Below are 14,088 nucleotides of genomic sequence, written 5' to 3' on the forward strand. Positions count from 1 at the left end.
TTCTCAAGTTAAAAAATTTGCATGAATGACTTAATTGAAGAATCCCTACTGTTGACCAATCACCGACAAAGGGGCGTAGACTTCGGCTACCGAACTTCAGCTTGCCTCAAGAAAAAATTTTGTGCGCACAAACAGCAGAAAAACATACCTTGCCAAAGACCAAAATCAAAAAAACATCACAAAATGTAATCATAATATATGCACAAACTGTTTCGGGTGGGAATGTGGACGCCTTAACACTCAGGATATTGTATGTGCATGGCCTCACACAAAAGGCAAGGACAAATACCCTGTCATTAGCTGTCCCTTATGCTTTAGAGTCTCATGAACACAACACACTTACACCATCACTGGACGAACACAAAACAAATAACACACATGCTCAAACCGCAGGGAGTCGGAGCTAGTGAGTGACATGCACACCCACACGCCACACACGACCACACAAACCCGAGCACTCTGCTTTATCATGAAGTGACACCATTAGGTACGAATGGTGCCACTTCCAACCTTAGACCCTCATCCCAAGTGGCCCCGTGTTAGTCAGCCTAGCCGTACATAACCAAGGGGCTGTGCTGTGGGAGAAGAGGCCATTCCAGACAGACTCCCGGTTTAAGAGGAGGGTCAGTGAGGGAGACTGTTATTAGGCTACAGGACAGACGGTCAGTGTGCAGAGGAGTGAGTTAATCTGTCAGTTTGGTTTATCGCCAGAGAGAGGGAGAAGAAGGGAGGAGGGGAGGGAGTGTTGGGACTCAGTTATGGAGGATGCATTAGTGGGTTGTTGTTGTTAAGTTAACACGTTAAAGTTAAGAGTTGGTTGGTGGCTCAACGACAGTGAGGATGATGATGATGACCAGTGAGTAACCAGAGGAGGGGAAGGTAAAGGGTGGCAAATAATAACACAATACTACTAATGTACTGTAATCCCAAAATTACTGCAGAATTACCACAACGATAAATAATAACCCAACAGAACTATAATGACAACCCAAAAGAAACATTAAAGTCAAATGTTACTGTTATTTACTACACAGTAACACCAAGACATACAGTGTAACCTACAACAATGTCCCCTGAAGTCTCTGACAATTATCTAAGCCATGTTACAGACAGTATGGCCAAAAACAATGCACATTCTTGTCCATTATTCTTGTCCAGGGAGAATGAAGTGATGTCACAAAACCTCTCCCCAAATCTACGCTAGACCTTGGATACTCGAAGGTCTAGGTGTGTGTGAGAGAGTGTGTGTGTTACCTTGTTCTTGTTCTTAATGAAAGGCCACAGTTTGCCCTTGCTCTTGCCCCCGCTGGGTCGTTCCTTTGCCTCTCCTCGTGAGTTCGACAGGCTGGTTTCAGAGACAGTCCTCTTCATGGACTGGCCTGGCCCATAGTCTTCAAATTCGACTTCCCCCGGGGGCTCAAACCCAGACTTATACGACTCCACCACCTGCTTCGAGTCCTGGTGGGGTGGGGTTGGGTGGAGAGAGATAGTAGGGGAAATTCAGATCTGCTAGGTCTTATGGCGAAACAAATATTTGGATATGACTGGATAGAGAAAAATATATAGACAGGATAGAAACACTGATCTAAAGAAACAATACTATTCACTTTATTTCTATTCCTAAAACCAGATTGTGTTTTCCTCAACCAAGTCCAGAAATAGCATGGGACAAAAATAACAGTGTTCTAGACCAGGATGACTTGATTTGTTATTGTACTATTTCCAGTTGTTGTTATCAGTTCACTACTTCAGCTCAATCAAGGTGGAGGCAGAGAGTGATTGGAGGTCAGGGAGGTTCCACAGCCTGAACTGAGGAAGAGGGGAATGACCTGGATCTGTCACACAGGAGCTTCGGTGAAAACACCAGAGGTCAGGGACTGACAGTCAGGAAGCAGCTCATTAATCAGCAGGCTGTGAGGTCTTGATCTCTATTCTATCTATACTGATAAGGTCAAAGGTTAGAGGTCATCAGCCTGGCTGCTGCCCGGAGGTATATACGGTTCTGGGTAGAGAGGATATGGAAGGGAGACATTCCATGTGACTCTGTTATTCTTACTTTGTTTACTGGAACAGGCAACAGCACAGGCCTTAGCTTAGTCATCACCCCTCCTTCTCTAACCCACACACAAACACCCCAGGGAAAAGCTGATGATTTCCTATTGCTAGCAATAAGATATGGTCCGCCATCTTAGCATACTGGATTGAATGCTTGAAAAATAGAATTGTTTTGGCCAATATGAATGACTCATGCATCAAGATAAAATAACAACATGGGTGTTTGTTTTCTGGTTAAGTGCTTCAGTTCATCTTCTCCCAGTTTTGTAGGGAACTGCTAGTTAACTTTGAGTGTGCAGACAGTAAAGTGGCCAGAGCCAGAATAGCTGCTCCCTCCTGCCATGATGTAGTGTGATACTTAATTTAGCAACATTCTCCATCAGACAGAGAGAGAGAGCCCCTTGGCGAAGATAGGAGGTTGGCAAAGACAGTTTTTTAATTGTGAGTGTAATTGTGAATTTTCGCTCTCACAGCGAACCTTCTCGCTCTCTCTCTTCCACTTTCTTTCTCCATCTCCGTACCTCTCTCTCCTTCACTTCTCACTCTCCTTCACATCTCCCCCTCATCTCTCTCTGTCTCCCACACTGCCTCTCTCTCTCTCTGTGTAGGCATATCTCTCTTCTCTCTCTCTCTCTCTCTCTCTCTCTTACTCTCACTTCACTCTTTCTCTCATTATTGCTCCTGCTACCCTGCTGTTTTCCCAGCTCGCTCTCAGAAACCATTAACTGTAGGAGTGTCTGGGGACGGGGTCTAAATTAGCCCAGTGGTGATTGGTTGAGTCAGGTGGCTGAGTGAGTGAGTGAGTGAGTGAGTGAGTGAGTGAGTGAGTGAGTGAGTGAGTGAGTGAGTGAGTGAGTGAGTGAGTGAGAGGGCTTCAGGGAAAGGAGTCATACCAGTTGTAATCCCAGGTTCTATTACGACTGAGCAGATGAGCATTTGAGGCAGATGCGTGGGGCACATAGCTCCAGTATTTTTGAATTGAGTCATACAGAGAGCCTGGACTCTGGTGAGGGAGGAATACCATCAACAACACATAGTACCCACATGGTTCTAACCTGGTACAGTACTGTACTCACAATCATGTGTGTGTGTGTGTGTGTGTGTATGTGTGTGTGTGTGTGTGTGTGTGTGTGTGTGTACTCACAGTCTTTGGCTCAATGGACTCGGCAGCCTTAGTCATTCCGTCAAGACATTTCCCTACGATAGGCAGCACCTCGCGGTCCACCTCCGCGTACGTCTTCATGGACATACCCACCCTCTCGATCCGCCTTTCCTCCATCTCCTGGAGTTTCTACACACCCACACAAACACATCATTTTCAGCATGTTGTTACAATGTTATTACTATCACCTGCTATAACATAGTAGCCCTGAAGTTGTCCCACACTACAATGCTGAGGGGGTAGGACTAAACAGACTTATATGTAAAGACATGATAGGCATTTGGTCAACGCACCACCAAAAGTTCTGAGCGCAGTGGTTTCAAGAACTTTCGAAAGGTCTGAAAATTTTCTCTCTGTCTCTCTATTGTTCTCTATCCAGTGAAAAGGACTGTGGTTTCCATTTGATATTTTAGAGGTGTTGCACATTTTTCATTGGCTCTCAGGGAGTCATACGAGAATTGGAACACTTTCTTCTTCCACACAGAGCTGTGTGTGTGTGTGCGTGTGTGTGCGTGCGTGTATGCGTGTGACATATTGGGGATGAGAGTGTAGTAATGTATTACCTGGAATATATTGGGGATGAGAGTGTAGTAATGTATTACCTAGAATATATTGGGGATGAGAGTGTAGTAATGTATTACCTAGAATATATTGGGGATGAGAGTGTAGTACTGTATTACCTAGAATATATTGGGGATGAGAGTGTAGTACTGTATTACCTAGAATATATTGGGGATGAGAGTGTAGTACTGTATTACCTAGAATATATTGGGGATGAGAGTGTAGTACTGTATTACCTATAATATATTGGGGATGAGAGTGTAGTACTGTATTACCTAGAATATATTGGGGATGAGAGTGTAGTACTGTATTACCTGGAATATATTGGGGATGAGAGTGTGGTAATGCTCGTTCTGCTCCTGGTTGAACTTGGTCAGGAAGTTGGAGTATTCAGTCTTACTGTCAGCAGCCATCTGGTGTCTCATCTGAGCCTGCTGCCGCGCCTGAGGAGGACAAAAAACACATCACACACACAAACACACAGAAACATTACTCACACATACGCACAAGCATGCACGCACACACACACACACACACACACTCACAGGTGCAGGTCTGTGGAGGGAGTCACAGTAGCAGCAGCAGCCATTGGTGATAAAACACACAGTGTATGTTGAGTGAGACACGCACATGAACAGGAAAGAACCTTAGGAGCCACAAATACCCCCGACTTAACCCTTGAACGGGAGGAATTAATTCACCACAGACTAAAAAGTTCTGCTGACAGGTGGGAGAGGTTTCATCTCCCCATTCCTCCTCCCATACATCTTGGAGGCCAGAGACACAGTCTAGCCCGGACTTCTCCACCCACACATTAACCAGAGTTACACACACAGCCGGCTAATGAGGAGGGACGCAACCTCTTGGCTACCACACCTATACAGAAGGCCGTGAATGCGTGTGAGAGAGGCAATGTGTGTGGAAGGATAGACACACATCACCACGGCAACACTACTGACAAAACCTCATCCTCTCACCTCAGCCCCATCACATCCTGTCGACGCTCTAGGGAGTAAACAGCAGCTGATCTACGTAGCTCTATGTAATACACACGCGCGCCACTCACACCTCTTCTGTAGAAGACGCTTCAATCTCTGAAACAAATCTGAAATCTTAAAGCTATTCTGAGACTGAACTGTCTTACACACATAAATGCACCTTACAGACAAAAATGTGATATTGGTAGTGGGATTGTTTTGAGGAAAGAAGAAAATGGATAGAGAAAAATTAAGATGCTTTTGCTGGCATAGTTACATAAGCCAAGCAAGATGTTGATTCATGTGAACGGTATAAGGGTAAAGCAAAGTAGAAGGTTACACACATGAAGTGACAGATATCAATTCTCCGTTCTCACACAGAAAAAAAGAAAACAGGTATGAAGACACCAAAGATAAGTTATTAAGGTAAAAAACAAACCCTACAATACAGAGCTATACAGATATACCTGAGAGGACATATGGACAGTGTCCCGTATTGGACAGAGTACAGATATAGGACAGTGCTCAATGAGAGTCGGTGAGGTCACTAGCATGGCTTGAACAGGTGATTGTGTTTTAGGGGTGACCTGTGTGTACGTTGAGAAATAAGGTCGAAACTCGAGACGGTGTGTGTGTGTATTCCCACAGATATAACACATGCTCTGCCCAGTGTGGACCTACCTTGTGGGAACTTCGCTTCAAGGTATGGCAGAAAAATAAATAACAACAACAAAAACACACACACAAAAGAGTTAGCCACTTCCTGCTGAACAGGACCCAGTTTAGTCATAGCAGTGGTATAAAATACTTAAGTAAAAATACTTTAAAGTACTACTTAAGTCATTTTTTGGGGTACCTGTACTTTACTTTACTATTTATATTTTTGACAACTTTTACTTTTACTTCACTACATTCCTAAAGAAAATGAATACTTTTTACTCCATACATTTTCCCTGACACCCAAAAGTACTCGTTACCTTTTGAATGCTTAGCAAGACATTAAAATGGTCCAATTCATTCACTTATCAAGAGAACATCACTGGTCATCCCTACTGCCACTGACCTGGCGGACTCACTAAACACAAATGCTTCACTTGTAAATTATGTCTGAGTGTTGGAGTGTGACCCTGGCTATCCGTAAATAAAAAATACAAGAAAATGGTGCTGTCTGGTTTGCTTCATATTTGAAAGGAAAGGAATTTGAAATGATTTATACTTTTACTTTTACTTTTGATACTTAAGTATATTTTAGCAATTCTATTTACTTTTGATACTTAAGTATATTAAAACCAAATACTTTACAACTTTTACTCAAGTAGTATTTTACTGGGTGACTTTCACTTTTACTTGAGTCATTTTCTATTAAGATGTCTTTACTTTTACTCAAGTATAACAATTGGCTAATTTTTCCACCACTGAGTCATAGCTACATGTCCTGGACCAATGAGGATGAGTTCATCCGGAAAAGGGAAAGTAGGTGGATGATGGTTAAATCAACACAAAGCTGTGCCAGAACATAGGGTAACAACATCATGTTAGGGCTACTTTAACACTGGTATTGTCAACCACAGTAGCTAAACACATACAGATGTAGGATTTTAAATTAATCTTGTTGTTGGGAATTTTCCTGCAAAGCAGTGTAGTTGAGTTTTAAAAAGGCTTCTAAAGTTTGTAATTTCCACTGAAATGTCCATTGATTATAATCCACATAATAATTCACATTTCCTGTTGCTGCAGGATTATTTTCCTTCAGTAGCAAACTGGCTCAAATTAAGATCCTACATCTGTTGTGTGGAGGTGGGCACATACCTCAATAGTGGTTGTTTAAGGGGCTCCAGACCAAGTGGTAGGCCTATAGTGCCTTTCTAGAGTACTGAGACGTGAGGGGCTCCGAGCAGTAGACCTTCTTTTCTACGTTCTTCAGTGCTTTCCAACTAAGACAACACTCCATAGGAGACTCAGTGAATGTATGGGGTCCACACAGAGCCAATACAGGGACCTGTCTAAATCTAAGCGGTGAAGCAGCCAAATCGTCATTTGAGGGATTTGTCCATCAGTGGAGGACAGGGAGCAGTGAGGTTTGCACCTGCTGCTTACCAAACCACAAGAACCCCAGCTCAACAAACTCCAGTCTCTCTGATTATACCGACTGCTCTGAGATATGGACCTAACTGAGACTACACAGCCTTGGATTTCCCTAGTCCAAATATATCCCATGTGGAATACGGCTATTATCTTAAACATAGTAAGGAGTGTATTAAGATTAAGATTTACAACAGTTTCCCCATTACTGAATTCTCTCAGCAGTGCTTGAGATAACATACCACAAGACCACAAGAAGATAGCTAAACACATAAAACACAATCCAACACTTAGTGATCCAACCATCACTATAACTCAAATTAACATATTCATGGTTGGGTGGTGACATGTCATGCCTTCCAATGATGTAATACTCCAAGGTCTTCTAAACGACAGAGGAGGGAATCTGTCTCTTCAGCCAGAGTAGAGCAAGAACCCATGGAGGTATTTGGTTTCACATGGCTGAACTGTCTGCCAGGATCATCTAGCAGCCTCTTATCTGGCCTAGCCCTTTCCTGTAGTCAATTACCAAAAGCATCCTCTTTGGCCTCATGGGTGGAATGTTGTTAATATGTTTCATCATTAATAAAGATTATTTCAAAAAACCTGACGAAAATCCAGTGTTTCTATATCAAACAGCTTTGTTATATTTCAGTCTTCTGTGACGTATAGAAAGTTGGGATGCAAACTCTAAATTGAATATATTTCAACTCTATATCTGACATGGTACAGGTGTCTTCTTCTTTTTAAGCCCATAATCATGTGTGTGAGGTTTATACTTTTGTTTAAAAGTAGATTTGTTTAAGAATACCAATAATCACTCTGTGTGACCCTGATTTAGCCAACTGCAGTAAAAGGTTAAATACACTAAATAGTAAAAGGCAGATCCAAACACTCCATGATAGATAGAAAGTGATGGATTTAGTACATGATTTTGTACTAATGATATCACTGTGTTTGCAATCTTGTGTCCATTATATTTTGTGCCAGTGTGAGAGAGAGTTAAGAGGAACACAGGTCACATTAAAATAGTAAGGCGCCATCCACCTCAGCTCTCCGATTCCCAGACCGGAACAGAAAAACACAAATTTTCCATCTTATACTATGATCAGAATAACAGCAGGCCGTTTCTGATCTGCCACGACAACAGCAACGAGACAAACGTTGAGTAACTGTTGGAAAGAAAAGGTACAGAGTAAAAGAGCAGATGCCGGAAATTATGTAAAAAGAAAAAAGGAGGGGGAAAAATAAAATTAACGTCCCAATGTCAGCTGGGTATATTATAAAAGAGGAAATTAAATCATATCTATTTATGCATTTTATTGTTCTCCATGTCTTCAGCGAGAAAGTGAATCTGAGTATGTTAAAGGATGAGAGTGAGGTCAGTGTCAGACAAACACCCACACAACAGATACTATGTATGAATAATGTAGGAGCTGTTAACACTGCTGCATTGTTCCATTAGATAGCATCTAATCTGGAGAATACAGCAATGTGTGTACTATGTGTGGTGGCAAAGTGTGAGTACTTACAGACTCATGCTTATCTATGACTGGGCCTGTTTACGACAAGTGGAATGTTTATGTATCAGACAATCCACTGGCCATGATAAGCTCTACATACAAGACTCCAAGAGCTATGTTGCCTTCCCTTACCATAACATTATATAGAGTGTCATCAATTTTACATTGACTAACACCAATCTTCATATGCAATACAAACATCCTTGTTATGACTAAAGACTTGTTGGTTTCTCATAACCAAGCAGGAAATAACTTGAGAAATAATTTCCACAAACATAGGGGACTCAGACACAGTGCCACTCTTGTTTCCCAGACTTGGTATGTGTCTGTGTTTGTTGCTGAGGGAGAAGCAGGGCTGATATTGTATCTCAGTTCAGTTCCTGTCAGTCCAGTGCTGTACAGTTCTGCTCTGGTCTGAGCCAATGGTCTTAGCCCACCCATTGTGGCTGCTTGGCTGTGAGTCAGTCTCAGTGGGGACATAGAGGCTTCTTGTTCAGGCCTGTATTAGCATCATAATCGGATCTGGACCGTGTCAGCTCTGAGCTCTGAGCCTGGGTCGCTTCTGGGCGGACTGCTGATGAAGCAACACACCGGGGTGGTGGCGGTGGTGACCCATGATGCCTTGCAGCATGGCGTGGCGTGTGCGGCACTGTGTGGGTTAAAGGCAAGGACGTCAGAGGCTATCCCGATTCCCGACCGATGATTAAGGAAACAGGAGGTGACATCGACACAAGACCCCAAAGGCTTTTTATAAAAGGCCACAAAGTCTGGTGACTGGTGAGATTTACCAGGGTGAGCAGAAACACAATTATACAAATAAACAGACAACAACACATCACATGACTCAAATACTACTTTTCCCAGCATGCATGGAGGGAGGGTTGGACAGAGACAATAATGTACACACACACAACCCCCCCCCCCCCCCTCCCCCAACCCACACACGGACACAACGCTGGTTGTGCTGCCAAGCGACACGGTAGACAGGCAGGCCACAGTGACGGGCTGCTCTGCTTATGGCCTGGCCAGTAGTGATAATGAGGACTTAGTCAGTCCTGCTATCAGCCGTGGTGAGAAGAGGGAGATCACTGTTACCGTGCTGCTGCTGACTGAGAGAGACAATGCCAGCCTGTACAGAAAGCCCTGCAGTGAAACAAACTTACTGATGCCTCCCCTCATGGGGTGAGTGAGGGAGGGAGGGATAGAGAGAGAGAGAGAGAGAGAGAGAGAGAGAGAGAGAGAGAGAGAGAGAGAGAGAGAGAGAGAGAGAGAGAGAGAGAGAGAGAGAGAGAGAGAGAGAGAGAGAGAGAGAGAGAGAGAGAGAGAGAGAGAGAGAGAGAGAGAGAGAGAGAGAGAGCAAGAGAGAGAGAGAGAGAGATGGAGGGGTTGTGGTACAGTACAGTACAAAGAGAGGGATTGGTCGGTTGTGAGCAGGAGAGCGGTGAGCACCTGCGTGTGGTTGGTCGGTGTTAAGCAGGAGAGCTTGTGATTGGTCGGTGGTAAGCGGGAGAGCAGTGACAGAACATACCTTCTCCACGTCTGCCTTCGTTACATTGATGTCGGCGTCCATTCTCTCAAAGTACTGCTGTGCCCTGTCCGCCTCTTTACAGTCCCTCTCGAACCTCCGTTTACTCTGAGGGGAGAAGTCACACAGTTAACTTAGATGTCACTCATACATATTATGGCCTAGATATGCTCACTAATATAACATTTCCTCAGTTGGTGCAATATAGCTACTGTAGTATATAGTGCTACAGACTTCACTCATATACAGTATGGCCTAGACATACTCACTAATAATATAGGCTAATATACAAATGCCCTTTGGAAACTTGGAGAATGGAGAGGGATTGATGTCACATAGAGTCGACATCATATAGTTTCAAATCAGGCATTGTGTGCCATAGATGTCAGTTATCCTATATTGGACATGCGGCTTCTTACACAGCCAGAGGGTCTCTCTCTCAAAGTCAAGTCTGTCTGAAGATTAAATAAATGTTCATGGTGGCCGTTTGTGCGCAAAACCATCCCTTCCTCCATCTCTCACTCTGAACAATCAGTGTTTGTTCTGTGAGGGTGCACTCTGATCCCTGCAAAGCTGCCCCTAGCACAATGGGAACATTGAGGACAGAGAGAGGAAGGAGAGCTGCCATGTATGTACATTCTCTCTCTCTCTCTCTCTCTCTCTCTCTCTCTCTCTCTCTCCAGTTTTCTTCTCTCTGTTTTCTCCCTCTTTCTCTCTGTCCCTCACTCCTTCTCTATCTGTTTTCCCCTCTCCATATGTTTTTTGTTCTCTCTCTCTCTCCTTCTCTCTCTTTCTCTGTTTTCCTGTTTTCTCTCTCTTCCTCTCACTCCCTCATAGGAGAACCACACAGGGATAAGGAACACCCTGTACAGACTCAAAATATCACAGGGATAGGCTCTCCTTTACAGAGAAAACAAACACATTGACACTCCTTCCACTCCTTCTTTCCACTCCTTCATCTGTTGGCCTCTGCTTCACTACTTGTGATCAGCTTGGAAAGATCCCTATATTCTAGCCTTGTCCAGGAAAAATGCTTTAGGAATGCACAATAATCTGCTGCACTGTCCTTGAAACTCTACTCAACAAAGCTGTTCTGAGAGCAGAGGTTCTCGATAACATTAATGAATACAGTCTTCTGACCTGTTGTTACCTGTTAATGAGGTAATATCTTAATCTGCTTCCTTGCATTCTGAACAGTATCTGGCAATGCATTCAACAAGGCTAATAGTCAAATGAATGATAAATGAAACCTTTGATACAACTATACTTGTCTAGGAAGCATAGGACACCACCTCCACTTTACTTCTTCATTTGATCTAATCTCAATCTCATTCTGAGATGCAGTTATGACCGTTGATAAACTTTGAGCTCTGCTGTTCTAATCTCGACAATCTTTCTCATTCACAAGAAAAGGGCCATTGTTTTGGTTTAGTTTCTCATTGGGATGGAATGGCTTAGGGATGGAATGGCTTAGGGAGGAAGGCTGTATATTATGAGTATAATCCTGTGTAAATTCCTGCCTAGTGATTTTTATTCAACAGTTCCATACATTCAATACCCACTAATCTTGACTAGCTGCCATTCTCACTGCCAGGTAATGGGCTTCAGTTTCTTCACCTACTAAACTGCAAAGTAGCAACTGCATGCACACTATGACTACTTGGCTGTCATAACTGTAGTAGTACTCTGACAAAGGGTACTATAGTACTCTAATCAGTAATACTACTCTATACTGCACACAGTACTCACCGCCTCCAGCTGTTTCCATGAGCTTTCAATGTGTTGCTGTGCTTTACGTCCATCATGGAAATGCTGAGAGAGAGAGAGAGAGAGAGAGAGAGAGAGAGAGAGAGAGAGAGAGAGAGAGAGAGAGAGAGAGAGAGAGAGAGAGAGAGAGAGAGAGAGAAGAGAGATCCTTGTTATTACAATGTTAGCTTATAAATCATATCTACAATAGCAGTGGATCAAGAAATCAAGGGCAGCGATCCTGCTCTCGATAGAGTGATAGACAGGGGCGGTGTGTTCATTAGGGCGATATGGGCGACGCACTGCCAAACGGGAAAAGGAAGGGATTTTTTTTCTAATCAATTATATCACGGCAACAGTAGTTTTCAGTGTTCTAATCTAGACGTCTGATCTGCCACTAAATGTCCAATCAGGCTAAAGTCGTGCTTCAAATGGCCCCGCCCGTTTTGGGGCGATTTCAGTCAGGTTGAAAATCGCCCCAGAAGTCTCTCAGACTCTCATGTAAAATCTTTTTTTTTTCAAATATCAGAGCTTTCAATAGAATCTCTATGGGTTCCGGGAGGGCTTGCACTTACGCGCTTTCGTCATACGTAACATAACCATGAACATAACTAAGAAAAGAGCGGGTAGCAGCGTCAATCAATCCACGTACTACTGTCAAGATGGCTAGCGTTCAGTGCAACTCGATTGTCTCTTTGAAAGAAGTTCATTTTTGTCGGCGAACAAATCAAGATAAATTGGCAACGAAACAATTAGGACCTCCCAGACCAAATGTAATAATTCAACAGGTTTCTACTAAAGGGGGAAAGTCCTACACCCGAGGATTTTCAAAAAATTGGTACGAATGAAAAACCTGGCTAGCAGGCTGCGATGTAGCTAATGCAGTCTTCTGCTACCCCTGCTTACTCTTTCACCCTGAAGGCGGCACGGCAGACAGCACCGCTTGGACAGCGACAGGTGTAACGGACATGCACCATCTTTCAGAAAAGAAACATGAGCTGTCAAAGACCCACATGGATAGCTGTTTGAGATTGTCTGCTTTGGGGAGAGTGAACATTGCCACTCAACTGGATGAGGGATACAGGCTAGCTGTCCGCCGCCACAACGATGAGGTTAGCAAGAACCGCCACATCCTCAGCCGGCTAATCCAGTGTGTGAAGTTTTGCGGAGTGTTTGAGTTAGCTTTGCGAGGCAAAGATGAAACTGAGGGCTCCACCAACCCTGGTATTTTTCTTGGACTTGTCAACTTTGTGGCACAATTAGATGAGGTGTTTGATGACCATCTTAAAAATGCTAAAGTTTTCAAGGGCACATCAAAGACCATTCAAAACGAGCTACTGGAGTGTATGCTAGCGGTCATGAGGGAACATATTGTGGAGGAGGTGAAGTCGGCGAACTTCGTAGCTATCCAAGCTGACGAGACCACGGACGTTTCTACACAGACACAGCTGGTGCTTGTGCTGAGGTACATAGATAGCAAGAATATTGAATTTTTTTCCTGGGGCTTTTTCACAAAATCATGCCCCACGTCGACATTCTGTACCAGAAGCTACAGAAGAAGGACATCGATGCTGTCTTCATCAAACATGCCCTCGACAGCTTCACAAGCAGTGTGCAGGCCATAAGGTAAGATTAAACAATATCATTCGATCTTTCTCAAAGCAGAGCTTTATTTGAAAATGTATGCATGAAAGGAGACATCATCATATTTACAAATCTATACAATTGGCCAGAATATGGTTGTTCATTTTTACAAAGCCATACAGATAGCTGTGTTTACCTTTTCTAGAAATTATTTTCAAATTCTGTTTTCAGGCAAAATGTCTATCACTGTTCATTTTCACAAATCTATACAAGAGGGCAGAATATGGAAGTCTATAAAAATGTCTTATTACCAATAACTTGCATCAATGTTTTCAGTAGCCTCTATCAAAAGCTCTTGCTTGCTTGTTGTGAATTATGCTCAGGTGCACATATTTCCAATTCAACCATGAGGCCTTTTTGAAGCAAGTAATGTGTATATCAGTATTGACTTATATGCGGCCCCTGTCTTCATGTTGTTGCTGGACATATCTTTTTAAAAATGTGTGTAGGTCACCTAAATCATCAGAAAAATTGCCCCCCCTGAGAATTTTTTCAGGAGCCGCCACTGGTGATAGAGAAACAGCGGGGGGATAAAGAAATAGAGGGAGAGAAATGTAGAGTTTGCCCTTGATGAAAGAGATGGAAGGCAGATGAAATGAGGGGTGGTTGATGTTTCTGTCAGGATGTATGACTCACGCTGTGAAACACCAGGAGATTGTAATGACAACATCCAACATAATGTACTTTTTTAAAATGCAGAACAGAAACTGGTTGGTAAGATAGAGCAGTGTTTCCCAACCCTGGTCCTCGAGTACCCCCAACAGTACACATGTTTTTTGTAACCATGGACAAGCACACCTGATTCAACTTGTC

The 14,088-nt window shown here is 43.2% G+C and overlaps 1 protein-coding gene across 1 annotated transcript in view; it reads right to left on the bottom strand.

Moving 5' to 3' along the window:
• The window catches only part of LOC311099390 (formin-binding protein 1-like), a gene marked incomplete at its 5' end in the record, with an annotated part of 45,243 nt that overhangs the window by 19,711 nt on the left and 11,444 nt on the right, over window positions 1–14,088 (bottom strand). Inside the window, 5 exons of the mRNA XM_084140091.1 lie at window positions 1,255–1,458; window positions 3,200–3,346; window positions 4,093–4,221; window positions 9,889–9,993; window positions 11,635–11,697. Of these exons, the coding sequence (XP_083996217.1) occupies window positions 1,255–1,458; window positions 3,200–3,346; window positions 4,093–4,221; window positions 9,889–9,993; window positions 11,635–11,697 (648 nt within the window). The remainder of the gene's footprint in view (window positions 1–1,254; window positions 1,459–3,199; window positions 3,347–4,092; window positions 4,222–9,888; window positions 9,994–11,634; window positions 11,698–14,088) is intronic.

Source organism: Coregonus lavaretus, assembly GCF_964263955.1.
Source record: "Coregonus lavaretus genome assembly, chromosome: 24".
In the NCBI taxonomy this organism is placed as follows: Eukaryota; Metazoa; Chordata; class Actinopteri; order Salmoniformes; family Salmonidae; genus Coregonus; species Coregonus lavaretus.